Source organism: Artemia franciscana, chromosome 5, assembly GCF_032884065.1.
Source record: "Artemia franciscana chromosome 5, ASM3288406v1, whole genome shotgun sequence".
Lineage (NCBI taxonomy): Eukaryota > Metazoa > Arthropoda > Branchiopoda > Anostraca > Artemiidae > Artemia > Artemia franciscana.
The window spans coordinates 34,813,481-34,832,956 of record NC_088867.1 but is presented as its reverse complement, the minus strand read 5'-3'; the positions used below and the strand labels follow the sequence as shown (position 1 = coordinate 34,832,956).

Below are 19,476 nucleotides of genomic sequence, written 5' to 3'. Positions count from 1 at the left end.
TACAACAAGCCACGGCTTGAAGGCATCCGTACTTTAAGCGGTGAACCTAGACACCTTGGTATGTGTGTAGGGGAGGGTTATTACCACTTGAGCAATAGTCTAACCATAGAGCGTTATAGAGCGTTGGTATTTGCTTAGAGCAATGGGTTACCGCTATAGCGACGGTTTAAATAGCCTCTAACTTAAGCGGTGGACATAAGCTAGATGGGATGACTCTGTGTCTGTCTGGTATATATTAGCAAGCAGCGGTCTAAGTAGCCTCGGCTTGAAAGCATCCGTGCTTTAAGCGGTGAATATAGTGTTGGTATATGCTTTGAGCAATGGTTTACCGCTAAAGCAACGGTCTAAGAGCAACTAGGGTAAATTGTCAATTATAAATGACATTTAAGCTTGAAAGGAATATAGCGTTGGTATCACCCGATTGGACACATTTTATGACAAATTTCGCCCCCCCCCCCTGAAAATACGCTAGTGTGTTGAATTACACGAAGTTGCTCATCTTTCGTATGTGACTACAAGGATTTAACAAGAAGATGTTTTCTTTCCTATTAGAAATAGAAGAAGTAAGGAAAAAACAGGAAAAACAGCTATTAAAACAGCTGTTTTTTTAAAAAAAACAGCTGTTTTCTGTTTTTTCAAAAAACAGAATAGATTACAGAAACAGGTCACCTGTTTTTGTTTGACCTGTTTCTGTTTCTGTTCTGTTTTTTTTTCTAACTGTTTTTTTTCTGTTTCTGTTTTTCTCAAAAACAGAAACAGTGCCGATGCTTACTTAGTACACTTTTAACATGTAGCTATTTTGAAGACGTTAACGTAAAAAGTCATAAGTTTATCTTCTCAAACAAGTTGCAAAGATAATGAAATAATATACTTTTCTTAGGATTTTATTTTTGCTTTAAAAGAACCGTGTTTAGACCCGTTTAATTTGTCCAACGATAGAGAAAACGACCTAATAAATTCGAGATATTTCCTTTCTCATTTAACTACAAAATAAAAATCCTCCCCGGCGGGGAATCGAACCCCGGTCTCCCGCGTGACAGGCGGGGATACTGACCACTATACTACCGAGGACATACTAAGTATAAAGTGACATACAATAATTGTTATCTAAGTATTTAACGTTTGAAAGTGACACATTGCCAGGAACAAAATAGAGAAAAGAAAAAAAAAGAACTGAAAAATTAACAACAGTAGAAGACTCAAATTCAAACAATTAAAACAATTCAAGGAAATCAGACTCAAGGTTGGCACCAACAGCAAACTTCAATAAAAGCAAGAAGGGTCAGAAATGCATAATTTTATAAAAGAGATCGGAATTGCTTGTCAAATGTGGTACTATAGATGAATATTGCGGTAATGCAAAGGAGCTAAAAAGTAGAAATTATTATCGACAGAAAAAAATTGACGTTGCATAGGACAATTTTTCTTCTCCAGATCTTTCAAAGCAGAATCCATGGGTCATAATTTAAGATCACATTCATTATCCTCCAACAAATCCAATTCAACACGAAAGTGTTCAAATTTAAATTCCTATATCTCCTAATATGTGTTTTTTTTTTGTAAATATGACCGTGTAAAGATACAAATATCTTTTATGGTCGTAATTTGAGTGTCATGTTAGCTTAAAGACCATACTATGAGCAAATACCGTAGTGGTCATAATTGGAGCATTACATTTCGAATATAATCGCAGTCTATTGCCATTGCTATTTGATTTGCAACTCTATTTAGTTAAAGCTAGGATAAAACCTATCCCTCTTTGCAGAGCCGTTCCTAGGGCTGGGGATGCCCGGAGAAAATAGGACTCCCTTCCGACTCAAATATAAGAAAAAAACAAACCAAAGTGTAAAATTGGGTCAAAATGGGCAATTCCCCAGCCACACAGCCCCCCCCCCCCAAAGCCACGGCGTGCGGGGCATTTGAACCGGTTGCCTTCCTTCCACCCTAGGAATAGCTCTGTCTCCATGAAAATACCGTGTGCAATATAGTCCCCGAGTAAAAATGTGTATTTTCACCTAGAATGTAGTCTATTTGTTCCTGTAATTGTATGTAAATTGTTCTCACTCACTCACATAAGGCTGAGAGACGGAATAAACAATCAAATTGAAAATATTTTTTTGCTTAAAACTTTGTAGACGTCAAATAAGAAACATGAACAAAAAATTAGTTGAAGCGGACTGAAGAATTGGCAGATAGCCTACATATTTGGTAAATTTACAATCATGGAGAGAAGTATTATACGGTCTAATTCTATCAACAACATCCCCCCACGCATCCAAAAGTCCTATCCAAACCTTCCTTCTATATTCTGTGTAATAAACTTGCAATAGCAAAATAAAAAAAAAAACTTTATTTTTATTTTCCCATTCTGCTCAATACTGTTTTCGTAATTCTGCTGAAGTGTCAAGTGCAGCACTGTCGGTGAAGTTAGTGGACCTGTACTGTTAGTGAAGCTACTTGTTTTCAATTTTAATGAAACCCATGTTAAGGCCTACAACTACCACCAACAGCACACTAGAGCTCCAAGCAGTGAGGTTTTCTCCCATACTAATCTATTCAAAACTTCTCTCTTGACACCCATCCAAAGAATTGCTCTGGAAAAAACCTATCAAATAAGTTTTTATAACAATCTTTAACTGTTAGATATGTTTAAAAAACATACTTTAACCTTTGAAATTCCTTTAATACATTTAGAACGCACAAAAAACACCCAATTAAAATTAAAACATTTTTTTTGCAAATAAAACATAGCAATTAAAAACCTTGAAATATTGTTTCTAAAATTGAAAAGTTCTAGCCAAATTTATACCACCGATTATTTAAAAAAAACGCCCATATGAACAACTAATGAAAAAAATGTATACATTGTAAATAGTTGGAGCTCCTCCACCTACGAATGTTAAATTTTTTAAGACAAAAAAGTATATATTGATGCCAACCATGGCATGACTAGGACAAGTTCTTCGGATGTAGGATGACAGATTGCCAAAGACCGTCCTCGTCACTCGACCATCTAAAGCTAAATAAAAACCATGTCGTCCCCAAATGGAGCGAAGGGAGGTTGGAAGGAAATATTTAAGGGAAATGGTAACTTTTTGGGAGGGTGAGAGAGGGGGACTTCGAATAGATTAGGATGGAGGAAGAGCGTGCATAGCTGTGTTGGCCTCAGGTGGGGTGGTGCTGCAGTGAGTTGTTGGTAGTAGTAGGAACTTTAAGTTTATTCAGCCTGTTTTATGTACTAACTATTTAACCCTTTGCTTTTGATCTTAAATTTAGCCTTTGTTATATACAAGTACTCACTTTTTTCCCAAGCTTAGCCCAGCCTTTCAGTATGTCTCTTACTCTTTTCGAGGCCAAATTCCTTTGATATTCTGTATTCTCTGGGATATGTATCTTCCGAAATACTAAAAGTTTCCTTATGCAGACCTCTGCCGTACAGGATCGCTTCTTTGATTTACAAGAGGGTTTTACTTCAGCACCTTCAACTACCTTGGCCTGTAAAAAAACATAAATAAATGGCATATGAAGCTTAACAAATGTTTTATTTAATACTTGAATGTCAAAAATAAACTCGGGGAAGTTATAACGCTGGTAGAGTTCAGGATGAGAATTTGAGAAAAATTTTCCAGGAACAGTTCCAGGACCAGAAACTTTTCAGGAGTCTCTGAAGACGCTGATGTCTTAGGGAAGAAAGTTAGAAACGCAGCTAGGAATATTAGTGAAAATGCTTCATGTTTAATAGAGAGGAGAAGGGGTTTGTACAAAAATTATCTGAGTAATAGATCATATGAAAATAAGAAGAACGTAGAGAAAGTGGAGAAGGCATTGAAATGTGAATTAAGGAGGTGTGAAGTGCACCATGAATAAAATCGTCGAAGATCTGGAAGATGGAGCCAGACGGCATAATAGTAAAATATTGTACTGGCATGTTTATAATATAAGATAGAATAGTCAATCTTGACTTGCCTCAGTTAAAGATAGGAACGGGGCCACAATTAGTGAGAAGGTAAAAGTTAAAGCGAGATGGGCAGAATATTTTGAGAATGTGATAAACCGTGATGGAGCTACTTTTAATAATAATAAAAAGAAACAAGTACAAATAAAGCAACGAAATTTATTTTACAAAAATTGCAAACCTTACACTATTTTTTGACATAGCTACCGCGGTTTTCAAGGCATTTATCATAGCGTGGTACACGATTTTTTATATACCATATTCATAGAATGTCGCCACACAGTCGTACAGTGAAAACAACGGCAGTGTAGTGAAAACCACAATCGTGGGTGAAAACCAAGCCATTTGTGAGCAATACTCATCCCTTTGGCGAAGTTTTTTAAGCGTCTCGTAATAAACTTTTTTATTGAATATTTCCTCTTGTGGCAAAAAATCAATCCGTTAAAAGTTTTGTCTATTCCAAAACAGTGTGAAAACGGCTTTTCGAGGTGTTAAGATTTGCTCGGGTTTGGCTTTTGCTGACGACGAAGTGATGAAACATTCATTACATCGATTGCCGTTTGATTTCAGGGGTATCATTTGCAGCTCAGGTTTCATCCCTCATGGCTATCTTCAACCAAAATGAATTTCCCCCGTTGTAATCGCTTCAACAGCGATGAAGAGCTGAAAGAAAATGTTATCGCATGGTTGATAATGCCGGGGACTACAAACTATGAACAAGGTATACAAAAAGTTAATTTTTTGTAAACAAATTTCGTTGCTTACTTTTTTTTATATAAAAAAGGAACTTAATTTCTGAACATACGTCATAATAAATAAATTCGGAAAAAAGATCTTAGCAAACAAGAAATATCGATCTATTCTCCCACATTCCGTACCAACCAGCTGAATTACCAGGTATCAGAACAACTTACAAATGATATACATTTATTCATACATAAATTCAATTTATGACTCATTTTTATCTCTTGACCTTGAAGCAGCATTTGCTACTTATATTTTGATGTTGCTGTATTACTTTTTATTTTTTTCTTTAACCTTGTTTGACTTTGTCTTATTTCAACATTCACATGCTTATGTTAGCTCCGACTATTGTAGTAAATGAATATATTAATCTAAAGTAGAATCTAAATTATCTAATTAAAAAGTAAAATCTAAATTAGAATCTAACTAATCTAAAGAATCTAAAGTAGAAGCAGTCAATTGCCGTTCGTAGAAATTCGCAAACTCTTTCGCTTCCTTTGTCGTAAGAATATTAAAAATAATAAAGAATATAATAAAATAATTAAAAGTGCGACATATGCCATTCTAGTCGGAAATGAATCATGTATGTGTCATGGGTAACCTAAGCACGAGGAATCGAATGGTGTAGTCAAAACTGTCCCACGAAGTCAAAACTGTCTTCTATTGTTACGAGTATAAAAAGATATATAAACCCCTAATTGGTGTGATGTCTCTTTTTATCAGGTCTTGTTGCGATTCAGAATGACAGAATAGGATTATTGTATGGAGCTGTAACATGTGGATCTGACATCCGTCTCCTTTTTTTATCAAGAAAAAAGGAGACATACGCCATAAAATGAAATAATTTTGAGTTAACTCCGAATACTTGAATTTAAGCGTTCCGGAACACTGAATCACTGAGAAGAGCATAACAACTTGATTTAGGCTTTGTTCCCTTTATCTCAACTAGCCCCATCTTTCAGAGCTACCACGGCCGACCACAAATTTTTTTTTCCGTTTTTTGGTTCTCCTGAAAAGTTAAAAAATGGTATTTGTCACACTTTTAATTATCAAAGCTGATTTGAAAAACAACTCCCTTTTCAAAGTTTTTTTTTGTGATCATAATAGTAGCATAATCAGGTGTTCACTTTTTGAACATTCTGACAGCTATTTAAGCAAATTAAATAAAAAAAAAACTGTTTTTTTTTCCACTGAAAGTAAGGAGCAACATTAAAACTTGAAACCAACAGAAATTATTACGTAAGTGAGGGTGTTCGCCCCCTCGTCAATACCTCGCTCTTTACGTTAAAGTTCGTATTTTGTTCCAATTCCTTAAGAATGACCTATTCCTCATTCCTATATACCTATTCCCAATTCCTTAAGAATCACAAAGGCGGTTTAATTAAAATAAATAGCTCTTTTGAAAGGACTAAAAAAAAAAACTATAGCGTAAAAAACGGTATCAAAATTCCATTTTTTAGAGTTTCTGTTACTGTTGAGCCGGGTCGCTTCTTACTTACAGTTCGTTACCACGAAGTGTTTGACAAATGGGAATATTGGCGACCTTGCGTTTCATGACGAATTTAAAAAATTAGCTGCAATTCTGACCTGAGAAGAGTTTTTTGAAGAATATTATTAGATCGAGCGTCGGTTTTTGGCAAAACACTTTTATTAGTCGACCGATCGACTCTTGTTTAGAAGCCGGTTTTAAATAGATCAAACAGATCAACTTCCTGAGTCTGGTCGAGATATTAAACATGTATCCAAAATATGATTAGGTCAACTTAGGGAACTTGAGCCCAAGTAGGATGACACAGAAAGAAAGTTGGCTTTACTTTTTCAGATACCTTCACTTATTTTTAATGAGTCAAGCAACAATAAAAAGATTAACTTGATAAAATCAATCTTCATAAAATCAGAGGCAACGCTATAGTGTTGCCTATAGTGAAGTCCACACGGCTCCAATGTTTTATTATTTATCTGTTTTTTTCCGAGGCAGTTTGTTTGTATGCAAGGGGTCGTCATAGAAACTTCAAAGCGGGCTCATTCGATTGGAAATTAAAATTTCTAGTGCCCTTTTTAAGAGTGAAAAGTGATCGGAGGGCAACTAACCCCCCGCCCTCTACGCCCTTTCCTTCAGTTAAATCCAATAAAAATTCTTCTATAGTATTTTGTTAAAAATAGTTCAAAGATCATATAACAAAAACTCCCGTGTCGACACAACCCCTAGGACCCTGGAGCAGGTTTTGTAAGTTATACCCTGGGGGCAAATATGGTTCTTATGGAAAGGATGCTCTTATAAATTTCAGAGAGGGCTCATTTGAATGGAAATTAGGATTTCTAGTTCATTTTTTCATAGTCAAAAGAGATCAGAGGGCAGCTAGTCCCCCCCCCCTCCGAACCTCTTTTTTCCCTAAGGGCGTCAAATAAAAATTTTGATATAGCAATTTTGTTAAAATAGTTCAAAGGTTAGATAACAAAATTTCCTGTGTCGGCTGAACCACCCAGTGTCCAGGGGCAGGCTTTGTAAGTGATACCCTGGGGCAAATAAGGTTCTTATGGAAGGGATGCTCGTATAAACTTCAGAGACGGCTCATTTGATGGGAAATTTCCAATCGAATGAACCCGCTTTTTTCCCACATGCATCAGATAAAAATGTAGAGATAGAAATTTTGTTCAAAAATAGTTCAAGTCAGATAAAAAAAAATTCTGGTGTCGACACAGCACCCAGGGTTCCGGGGGCAGGCGTTGCAAGTTATGCCCTGGGGGCATATATGGTTCTTATGGAAGGGATGCTCGTATAAACTTCAGAGAGGGCTCATTTGAGAGACAATTCAAAATTGAAGTTAACTTTTCAAGAGTCAAAGGTGATTGGAGAACAGCTAGCCTCCCCTCACGGCCCTTTTTCTACCAAACGAAGATACAAATTTTGAGATAGCCATTTTTTTTAAAATAGTTCAAGGGTCAGATAACAAAATTTCCCGTGTCGACAAAACCCCCCAGGACCCAGGGTCAGGCGTTGTAAGTTGTCCCCTGGGGATATATATGGTTTTTACGGAAGGGATGCTCATATAAACTTCAGAGAGGGCTCATTTGATTGGAAATTGAAAGTTCTAGTTCATTTTTTAAGAGTCAAAAGTTATCGGAGGGCGATTAGCCTCCTCCCTCCATGCCCCCTTTCCCCCCAAATGCATCAGATAAAAATTTGAGATAGTCATTTTGTCAAAAATAGTTCAAAGGTCAGATAACAAGAAATCTGGTATCGACACAACCCCACAGGGCCCGTTGGCAGGTGTTATAATTTATGCTCTGGGGGGAAATATGGTTCTTTTAGAAGGGATGCGCGTATAAACTTCAGAGAGGGCTCATTTTATTGGAAATTAAAAGTTCGGAGGGCAACTAGCCACTCCCCCCATCCACGCCTTTTTTCCTCAAACCCATCCAATGGAAACTTTGAGATAACCATTTTGTAAAAATAGATCAAACATCATATATTTAAATTCTGGGGTCGATACAACCCCCCGTTGCCCGGGGACAGGCGTTGTAAGTTATGCCCTGGAAGCATGTATGGTTCTTATGGAAGGGATGCTCGTATAAACTTGAGAGAAGGCTCATTTGATTGGAAATGAAAGTTCTAGTTCACTCTTTAGGAGTATAAAGAGATCCAAGGGCAATTAGCCCTCCCTCGCACTTTTTCCCCCAAACTCATCCAATAAAAATTTTGACACAGCCACTAAAATAAAATAGTTTTAACATCAGATAGCAAAAACTCCGTTGTCGACCCCCCCCCCCCCTAGGGACCAGGGACAGTTGTTGTGAGTTATGCTCTGGGGGCATATATGGTCCGTATGGAAGGGATGCTCGTACAAACTTCAGAGAGTGCTCATTTGATTGGAAATTGAAAGTTCTAGTTCACTTTTTAAGAGTCAAAAGTGATCGAAAGGCAGTTAGTCTCCACCCCCTCGTTCTTTTTTTCCTCAATTACATCAGATAACAATTCTGAAAAAGTAATTTTGTCAAAAATAGTTCAAAGGTCAGATAACAAAAATATGATGTCGACAACGTCCCAGGGACGGTTGGCAGCCGTTGCAAGTTAGGGACTGGGGGCAAATACGGTTCTTACAGAAAGGATACGCGTATAAACTTCAGAGAGGGCTCATTTGATTGGAAATTAAAAGTTCTAGTTCACTTTTTCAGAGTCAAAAGAGATCAGAGGACAACTAGCCCCTCTGCCTCCACGCAAATTTTCCACCAAACCGACCAGATAAAAATTTGAGATGATTATTTTGTTAAAAGAGTTCAAACATCATGTATTAAAACTCCAGGGTCGACACAACCCCCCAGAGCAAGGGGACCGACGTTGTAAGTTATGTCCTGGGGGCATATGAAATTCTTAAAGGAGTAATCAAAAATTGCAATCAAAAACAAACAAAAATTAATTAAAAAAAACTTTCTGAAAAGAAGTTTTTCAAAGAAAAGTAACGGCCATTTTAAACGTAAAATCAGCAGATACAAATACCTGTTAAAATCCAAACTCAAAATGACAAGAAATTACTATGAACAGAAATTAAATAAACAATCATAGCAAAAAAACATACAACAAGCAATAATATGAACAATAATACAACGATAATAATAAATAAATAAGCGAGTAATGCTTAAACTGAATTTGCAATCAAGCTAAAAACGAAAAAATATATTTTGCTATTGAAGTACAAATGAAACCCAAAACAAACAGAAATTAAATAAATAATCAATGAAAACAAACACACAATAGATACTAATATATATGAACAAGTAAATTTTAAAACTAGTGAAACTTAAATTGAATACGCAAATCAACCTTGAAACGAACAAAAATCACTACAAACAAGAGTTTGGGTATCGCCTTCTTCTCTCACTGTAAAAGTCTAAAACCTACTGCATCATTGGCGCTTTAGTGAAAACGAATTATATTACAAATATTTTCTTTTATACTGAATACTGAAAATAAACATTAAAATTATAGTAAAACTTTGAACTGATGAGTTTTCAGCAATTAGTATCATTATACGTCGAACACTCAGTTTAATTTATTAGTACTTTCTAAAATTGCTCAAGACGAATATAGTTTCACTACAAACAAGAGTTTGGGTACTGTCCCCTTCCTTAACAGTAAAAATCTAAAGCCTACTGCGTCATTGGCGCTTCACTGAAAACGAATTACATTACAATATTTTCTTTTCCACTTCTTATAGCATTAGGAATGAAAATAGAATTACAGTGAAATATAATCTTGAACTGATGGAATTTTCAACAATTAATGTCATTATACATCAAATATTCAGTTTCATTTTTGTTTATACTTTCCACGACTGTTCAAGACGCATATAGTCTTCAGTAAAGCACCAATGATGCAGTAGATTTTAGACTTTTACAGTGAGAGAAGGAGGCGATACCCAAACTCTTGTTTGTAGTGATTTTTGTTCATTTCAAGCTTGATTTGCATATTCAGTTTATGTTTCACTCGTTTTAAGATTTAATTATTCATTTATATTAGCATCTATATGCGTTGATTGTTTATTTAATTTTGTTTATTTTGGGTTATATTTATACTTCAATAGCAAAATATTTTTTTTTCGTTTTAAGCTCGATTTGCATATTCAATTTAAGCATTACTCGCTTTAAGATTTATTTATTCATTCATATTATTACTTGTTGTATATATTTTTTGCTATGATTCTTTATTTATTTACTGTTCGTTTCGGGTTTCATGTACTCTTTAACGGTAATTTCTGGCCGTTCTGAGTTTGAATTTTAACAGGCATTTCTATCTGCAGATTTTAAGTTTAAAATGGCCTTTACTTTTCTTTGAAAAACTTCCTTTTCGGAAAGTTTTTTTAAATTTATTCTTATACAATAAAACTTAACAAATATGATAGCTATTTTTTGCTCAGCCAAAAAATTTATTTTATATGCTCAGCAAAAAATTTATTTTATAAAAATTTATTTTATATGACGACCCCTAACATACAAACTGCCTTTGAAAAAACATTTGATTGAGCAAAAAATTTTTTGCTACAAAACAATGGGAAAACCCAGTTTCCAAATTGATTGATCTCACCTTCGGTTCGGCCTTGTATTTTCTCCCCATGCCATACTCACACAGATGTATACTTTCTTCAAGGACCAAATAAGGATTGCCAAAGTACTTTATTGGAAATGCAGTACTCGACTGGTAGACCAATCTCTGCCTTTGACATATTTTATCACCTAATAATTACATGAAAACTGTAAATAATTTCTGAGACTACGCTGGCTAATCATGACAAAACACAAAATCACACTGAAAAATCAGATGTCAGTCGGCGGCACGTCACCGGAGAAAGATTGGCGGCCAGCCATGCCGCACCGCCGTTTACCTTAAAAATCAGACATTCGCCACCAAAGAGAAACCGGCTTGGCGGGTCTACAAGGATCACCTAATAATTACATAAAAACTGTAAATACAAAAAGAGATTTGGCCAAGATACTATAGATATTTTGTTGGGAGGAAGGAAGACATGTCGTTTTTTTTCACCATGAAAATACCGAAAAGGTTATTTTAAAAATGTGACATCTTAGAACAAAAACAGACATATTCTGACATTGCTATAAAATTTTGTTCGCGTTTTTGAAAATTCATCCCCAGCCCCCCTATTGGTGTCATATACCTCTAGGCTATGCAAAAAAGAGAGAAAAAAAGATGAAATTCTTACTTTATAATATGCACCAAGAATCAAGGAATCACGTTTCCTTGTTTTTCCTCGTTTTTTTATATCTTTTTGAATCAGTTTTCATCAATGATTATGTTAGTTTATTCTACAAAGTCTAAGGTTATATGGGACCATTAGAAGGGGCGCGGGGACGAATCGCCAAAAACGCAAATAAAACCGTGATAATGATCGCAATTTAGCAACCTAGAAATATGTCTCTTTTTGTAAGAGTAGAGATTGGGGTAGAAATGGATATGAATTTGTAAGAGAAGAGATTGCTGATGTCGTTTATATGATTCTCTTTTTGCGTACATGGCCTTATTTAGCTTTAAATATACTTTGTCTTTTCTAATAAATAGTCACGTCAAATTCAAAACATGTAGAAATACCACAAAGAGGAGTAAGGCTAATGCCCTCCGTGACTTCTAAAGACCAGAACATAATTTACATTTTACTGAAAACAATCCCGATTTCAAGCAATGTATTTGTTATTTTAAACAATATTAAAAAGAAAAAAAAAGAAAAACGCAATCATAACCAAGATTACTGAAAAAAAAATTGTGAGTTTACACTGTAATGTATATACTGATATTGATTCCTGAAATTCATAATCATTTTGGATTTATTAAAGTTAAAAAAAAGAAAACGTTTAAAATGTCTTTTGCTACTTTTGTGAAAATTCTTTTGTGGATATTTTTTTAAATTAATTTCTGTCCGGTCTTCATCGACATTTTCGTGTAATCATAAGATTTGCCGACTCCAAAGTTCGAATTCGGCCCTTTGTGGGCTTGTGATAGTGATCTTTTTGAAATAAATATCTTATCTTAATATGTATTTCATTGGTTAAAAAAAAGAATGTTTTATATCTTTTAACAGCAGTACTATAATGCTTTGGAGCGATGAATACCGGGTGAAATATTCAAATTTGTGGGTGGAAAATCTGTAGGGCTGACGCATTTCTAACCCTCGTCGTGTTACAACCTTGAATATGGACAAATATTAATCAACTATCCCCCTAACCCTACAAGTTTCAACTTAATTACCTAAGCCTTTCTTGAGATAGTTGAGATACACCCTTTTGACAACCCTGGAAGCATAGTGAATCTTGATTTAGCTCAATTTCCCAATCAACATGTCTTGACAATTTCAATTAATATCCTTAGAAGTTCCTGACATAAAATCAACTATCCTTAGAAGTTCCTGAAGTTAGTTTTATATGCAGCTTTGTTAGTATTACATGGAGATCTCTATGTTGTGTTTTTTCCGACCCATTTGCTAACAAAAAGATAGCAGCAGTAGCAGAAGTAGCAGTCGCAAGCAGTTTCTGTTGCAAGTAGTCAAAACTGCTTGTAGCCGCAGTTGAAGTTCCAATAGTTGTAATAAAAGTCACAGATAAGCATAGTCACAAGTAGTCACATCCACTGTTTCAAGCATTCACAATAAAGTTGCTGTCACCGTTGTAAGTGGCTGCAGTCACAAGTAGTTGTAGCAGTGAAGTCACATGAAGTTGCAATAGCAATTCCAAGTAGTCACAAACAGTTAAAGTCTCAGTCTCAGTTTTTGTAGTTGCAAGTAGTCACAAACACAACGTGTTCCAGTCAAAAATAGTCGCAGTTGCAGTATTAGTAGCAGTATAATTAGTAATTTATGAAAAATAAAATTTAATACCCTCGGCCGTTCCTGAGATTGCTGAAACGCCCTTTTGACAACCTGTATTCATATAATAGTGTTTTCATTTTGTTAATGGCACACCCCAGCATCAACTAAAAGTTTTATTTAAAAATAATATAAGATCTAAATCCGATCTGGCCGGCCATGACAAAACAAAGAAATAAATATGGAAACAACAAGTGGGTCTAAGGCCGATATAGTATATTTTGATTTAGTTCAACAGCCCCCAAAATATTCCCTGAAAGTTTACTCTTAATGTCCTTAGTCTCAGTTATAGTAGTAGCTACAGCAGTAGTAGTAGTAGCCATAGTCTTAACACAAACATTGTGCGTTTTAGTGATTTCAACATCCCCCACGATATGCCATGAAAGTTTCAAATAAATACTCGAAGCACAATCTCGAAAATTGCTTAAATACCCTTCGGACAACCTGCACATACATAGTGTGTTTTGAATTAATTCAGCATACCTCACAACATTCACTGAAGGTTTCACCCCAATATCACTAGGCTCAGTAGTAGCAGTAATTGTAACAGCAGCAGTAGATAAATGTAATGTTCTCTGTTTTTCAAGGCTGGTGCTTTTCACATCATAGAAGCAGAAATGTCAAATCCTTAGGGGGATAAAGGTCAGGCATTTTTATGTCCTTCTTATACATCAACAATTATTCTAGAGGTATCTTATTTCGTGTCTCTCCTATTTTCTAATTGAAGATAATAAGTAGAAGTCTCATCAAACCGTTCCCATACATGCCCCATCGAGATGTTGTTATTCTATAATATTCTTTTATGTGTGTAAATTCTCTTATATTTGTTTCTCTTTTTATATATATTATTCTGAGCTTTTATCCGTATGAGCTTTTCTAGTATGAAAAACAACTACTTATATTAATTTTATTTAACGGAATTTATTTTTATCATTTTCGATCGTGAACGACCCAATAGAATAGTTTAAATTCATAGTTGAAGATGCTATGGATTTGGCAGGCGTAATCCATGCTGTATGCATATTCAAAATACTGATACTGCATTTTCATACGCCTTTTTCTCCGGTGAAACCGACGAGGTGATTTCAACAGAATCGACGAAAAATCGTGTTTACCTCAGTGGAGTTGGGCCAAGAAGACTCCATGTAAAGTCAACCCAATTAGCTACCCATTTTGACGTCATTTAGCCAGCTTTGTCTGAAAAGACTAATGAAGAAAAACGCGAGAAAAAAAAACAAGACATCTTACTTCAGTTAAAACGTACAAATAGTTAAATTTGCATGCAAATCAAGTGAACCATTGCCTGTTTTGAAGACGCTAGGAAATAGACACAATAAAAAGAATAAGCACCGTTTAAAACGTACATCTAGCGTCTATTTTATGTACGAACTTCAAAGTCAAAACTTCACCGCAGAAATTTGTTCAGAAGGATGCCTTTTTAGATTGTATAAAAATTGTGACGTAACAGAACAACTATCCAGCAACAAGGCTACCAGGAGTAGTTCCGAAGCAATATTTTTACTACTTGAAAATAAAAACGTTGAGTATCAACGTAGATAACTTCGAAGACCACACTGCCTTTCCATGACGAAAGTAAAACAGTTCAAAATAGGGTTGTCAATAAAAAGGTATCATCCCTATTTTGAACTGTTTTACTTTCGTTGAGTATCAAACGTTTAATTACAAAGATATAAACGTTTTTAGAAATAAAAACGTTTAATTATTATTTAGTTTTGCAGCACGATTATGCTTATACTGACAGTTGAAACTACTACTACTTGAAACTGACTACTACTTGTTTCTACTACTTGAAAATAAAAACGTTGAGTATCAAACGTTTAATTACAAAGATATAAACGTTTTTAGAAATAAAAACGTTTAATTATTATTTAGTTTTGCAGCACGATTATGCTTATACTGACAGTTGAAACTACTACTACTTGAAACTGACTACTACTTGTTTCTACTACTTGAAAATAAAAACGTTGAGTATCAAACGTTTAATTACAAAGATATAAACGTTTTTAGAAATAAAAACGTTTAATTATTATTTAGTTTTGCAGCACGATTATGCTTATACTGACAGTTATGATAATGCTGCCATCCAACTGAAAACTTACTCTCTGAAAAAACGCGGTTGAATTCGATGCACAATACAAGTGCCTCCTGCTATCTGGTGAATAGCGTTATCTACGAAATAATCCTTTTGATTTCAAAAGAAACTATTTGCTATCACTTGCCATGCATGTTTCAGAAATCTTTGCTGAAATAGCCCGTTCTGGTTAAACTAAATATAAAAATAAAAGTTTAGTGAACTGAAAGTAAGGAGCAACATTAAAACTTAAAACGAGCAGAGACTACTCCATACATAAGGGGGACTGCCTTCCCTAAGTTGTTATGCTTAATTTTTTTTTTCTTTGTACTTTAAGAAAGCTTCATATTCCAATTGAACCACCTTGTGTTCCAGGAGTCGTTTTTGAATTGAGACAAAAAGTCCAATTTTAGCGTAAAGACCATGGAACTGAGGAGGGGACAATCCCCCCTCCCATATACAGAACTATTTCTGTTCATTTTAAATTGTAATATTGCTCGATTTTCACGGGAATTGAAGGGTTTCTTGTATAGAGTTTTCGGTCATGGCGATCCCAATGCTGTTCTTTTCGTTTCGATTCAACGCAAAATTTTTAGATGTTTTAGGCTATTTCTCAAAATTCCCAAAAATTTGTTTTCGAAATAAGATTTTACTATTAAGACTAATCGAAAATATAGGTACCATTCTAGAATCAGTTAAAATGGCAATCTTTTCTCACTATCCAATTTTTAAAAACACACTTTTTAATTTTTTGGGTTACTATGGGCTGTGGTCCATCCTTTACTAGGTTGCAGCACCGCTTCAACCATGATTATTGAGCTTATGCAGGGCGATTATGCCAATAATATGCTGCTAGCTGTTAGTTTACAATATTTAATCATATCTAGGCATTAAACAAATTCAAATTCCTGCAAATATAGGTTTTGAGCTAGCTGCACCTCTCCTTATATTTGGCAGCCTCTCCTATTTTGTGAGATGGCGCCACATGTAAAACTGCCATCGTTTATATATATATATATATATATATATATATATATATATATATATATATATAAATAAATATATATATATATATATATATATATATATATATATATATATATATATATATATATATATATATATATATATATATATATATATATATATATACTAGCTGTTGGGGTGGCGCTTCGCGCCACCCCAACACCTAGTTGGTGGGGGCGCTTCACGCCCCCCCCCAGGCCCCCCACGCGCGTAAGTCGTTACGCGCCATATTAGTTACGCGCCATTGTAGTTGTGTCCCTATGTCCCACCTGTGAATATATATATATATATATATATGTTTTTAACTACGTAAAACTTACGAATATACGACATTCTTTGCTGTCCCATTGTCTGTGCATATAAATAGATTGTCAGGTTTACCGACTCTTGAACATGCAACATATAATTCTCAATGGGCAAAACAATCCGTATTCAGATTTATACCTCAAGATTCTAATGATTGCCCTTGAGCTTTGTTGATGGTGATTGCTAACCGAACATTCCCTATGTCCCCGTCGTCATTTATATATCCCCCTGTGCCCCCCGGGTCCCCGTTGTAGTTGTGTCACTGTGTCCCGGTCGTCATTTATATTCTTTTTAGTTTTTTTTTTTGGTTTTTACTTTTTTTTTAGTTTTTTTTCTTTTTTCTTCCCTGTGTCCCGGTCGTCATTTGTGTCCCGGTGTCCCAGTCTGTAATCTCTCTTTGAGTGTCCCGGTCGTCATTTATATTCCCTGTGTCCCGGTGTCCCGGTCTGTATATACATTAGTTTTTGAATTGGTCTTTTTTTTAGTTTTTAGTTTTTTACCTTTTTTTAGTTTTTTTTAGTTATACCTCATGATTCTAATGATTGCCCTTGAGCTTTGATGGTGAGTTGATGGTGATTGCTAATCGAACATTCCCTGTGCCCCTGTCGTCATTTAGATATCCCCCTGTGCCCCCCCGCGTCCCGGTCGTCATTTGTGTCCCTGTGTCCCGGTCTGTATATACATTCGTTTTTGAATTGGTATATGATGAAATAAATTTTGTGTTTTTTTTTCCTTTTTTCTTTTTAGTTTTTTTGGTTTTTACCTTTTTTTAGTTTTTTCTCTGTTTTCTTTACCTTTTTTTAGTTTTTTCTCTGTTTTCTTTTTAGTTTTTTTGTAGTTTTTACCTTTTTAGTTTTTTTTTTTAGTTTTGTTTTTCTCCTTTATTTTTCAGTTTTTTTCCTTTTTTTCTTTTTTTTCTTTTTTAGTTTTTTTTAATTTTTTTATTAGTTTTTAGTTTTTTTCTTTTTAGTTTTTTTTGTAGTTTTTACCTTGTTTTAGTTTTTTTAGTTTTTTCTTTTTATTTTTTTTTTTGTAGTTTCTCAGACCTAGAACCTGGAACATAACGCGTTACCAACTCAGCTACTCGGGTTTGAATACATTCGTTTTTGAATTGGTTTATGAAATAAATTTTTTGTTTTTAGTTTTTCTTTCTTTTTTTTAGTTTTTTTTTGTAGTTTTTACCTTTTTTAGTTTTTTTTCTTCTTTTGTATTCAGGGTTGAACCTTTCAGATCTACAACCTGAAACATAACGCTCTACCAATATTAGTTACGCGCCATTGTAGTTGTGTCCCTGTGTCTTTTAGTTTTATTATTGGTTTTTACCCTTTTTTTTTAGCTTTTTTAGTTTTTTTCTTTTTTCTTTTTAGTCTTTTTTCTTTTTCAGTTTTTAGTTTTTTTTAGTTTTTTTATTAGTTTTTAGTTTTTCTTTCGTTTTAGTTTTTTTTCGTTTTTACCTTTTTTTTAGTTTTTTTTAGGTTTTAGTTTTGTAGTTTTTACGTTTTTTTAGTTTTTTTCTTTTTTAGTTTTTAGTTTTTTAACTTTTATTAGTTTTTTTTTAGTATTCTAGCTTTTTTAGTTTTTTTTTTTTAGTTTTTTTCCTTTTTAGTTTTTTTGTAGTTTTTACCTTTTTTAGTTTTTTTCTTCTTTTGTATTTAAGGTCCGAACCTTGAATCTCTCGAACCTAGAACCTGGAACATACCGCGTTACCAACTTAGCTACATCAGCTTGTATACTTTCGTTTTTGAATTGGTATATACTTCATATGATGAAATAATTCAGACGTCATATGCGGACAGACAGACAGACAGACAGACAGACAGACAGACAGACATAACCCACAAACAACTTATTTTTATATATATAGATATATATATATATATATATATATATATATATATATATATATATATATATATATATATATATATATATATATATATATATATATATATATAACACCATATTCATCATCGATTAAATTAAAATTCCAGGGATATGTGACTGGGATGCAAACTGAATCAAAAGAAACTACACGCCACCAGATTGTCAAAAGGGTGTCTGTGCAATATCTCAGGGAAAAATCCAAAGCAAATTTTATCCAGTCGCTTCAGTGTTCTCATTGAAGTAAATCATAGTAGCATCAATTGTGCATAGAGATTTTTTTTTTAATTTCTGAGTTTTATATTTTATTTTATTTTAGGTTTTATAGATTATTTTAGATTTTGACTAATTAACTTTATTTTCATGGACGACTAAGGGTATTGCCTTGTAACTTAGGACATTATGCTGGGGATACTAAATTAAATAAAAAACAGTATGTACACCTGATGCTGTCAAAAAGGCATATCTATGATAAATCAGGAAATGTGAAGGGAAAAGTTGAAACTTTTGGGGCATGAAGAGAGCTACAGCTGATTATTATTTAGGGTATGTATATCATACCGTATTTTTCAACATATTCTTCAAGCGCTGATTTAAAGCTTGTTGAATGTCCGACTTTGTTGAATTTGACACCATGTTCATCTTCAATTTTTTGAAGTATTGCTGTGACTTCTTCAAAAGTATACACATCATTCCTATAATATTTGGTCAGTTCCACTTTTGAACGAAATTCTCCTTTTCTAGTAAGCTTTTCAGTGCCGGCTTCAACCCCTTGTTCATCCACTGTGCCCTGAAGTGAAAATAAGATGTGAAATACTTTATTTACGTGCCTATTTTGGGAGCACTGAAAAGTGCTGTACAATTAGATATTGGGATACGTTGGTTCTACCGAAAAGCGAACGTATGGTGGTTTTGGCTTGGGGGATACAATTTCTTTTGTATGGGCAGATTGAAGGGGTGCACGGAACTCCCCCTACCAACCTTATCCTACTTGTTATCAGTGCATTAGTGTTAGTTCGATAATAGTTCCAGGGAAAAATTTACAGATAAAAACTTAAATTTTCTGCTCTTTGACAAGATATACTTTTCTGTAGCAGAATGTC

The 19,476-nt window shown here is 34.3% G+C and overlaps 1 protein-coding gene, 1 long non-coding RNA gene and 1 other non-coding gene across 4 annotated transcripts in view; all 3 read right to left on the bottom strand.

Annotated features, from left to right (window-relative positions):
* LOC136027322 (uncharacterized) overlaps window positions 1-19,476 on the bottom strand; it is a 49,650-nt gene that overhangs the window by 19,424 nt on the left and 10,750 nt on the right. For both annotated transcript variants that reach the window (XM_065704447.1, XM_065704448.1), the window contains exons 3-5: window positions 18,935-19,163; window positions 10,782-10,930; window positions 3,301-3,495 (exon numbers count right to left, since the gene is read on the bottom strand). In XM_065704447.1, coding sequence (XP_065560519.1) covers window positions 3,301-3,495; window positions 10,782-10,930; window positions 18,935-19,163 — 573 coding nt within the window. The remainder of the gene's footprint in view (window positions 1-3,300; window positions 3,496-10,781; window positions 10,931-18,934; window positions 19,164-19,476) is intronic.
* Trnad-guc (transfer RNA aspartic acid (anticodon GUC)) lies at window positions 1,000-1,071 on the bottom strand. The gene has a single exon. It is a non-coding gene; the product is annotated as a tRNA-Asp (tRNA).
* On the bottom strand, window positions 16,894-18,238 carry LOC136027321 (uncharacterized). The gene is made up of 2 exons (XR_010617573.1): window positions 17,287-18,238; window positions 16,894-17,255 (listed from the first exon to the last, which is right to left on the bottom strand). It is a non-coding gene; the product is annotated as an uncharacterized LOC136027321 (long non-coding RNA).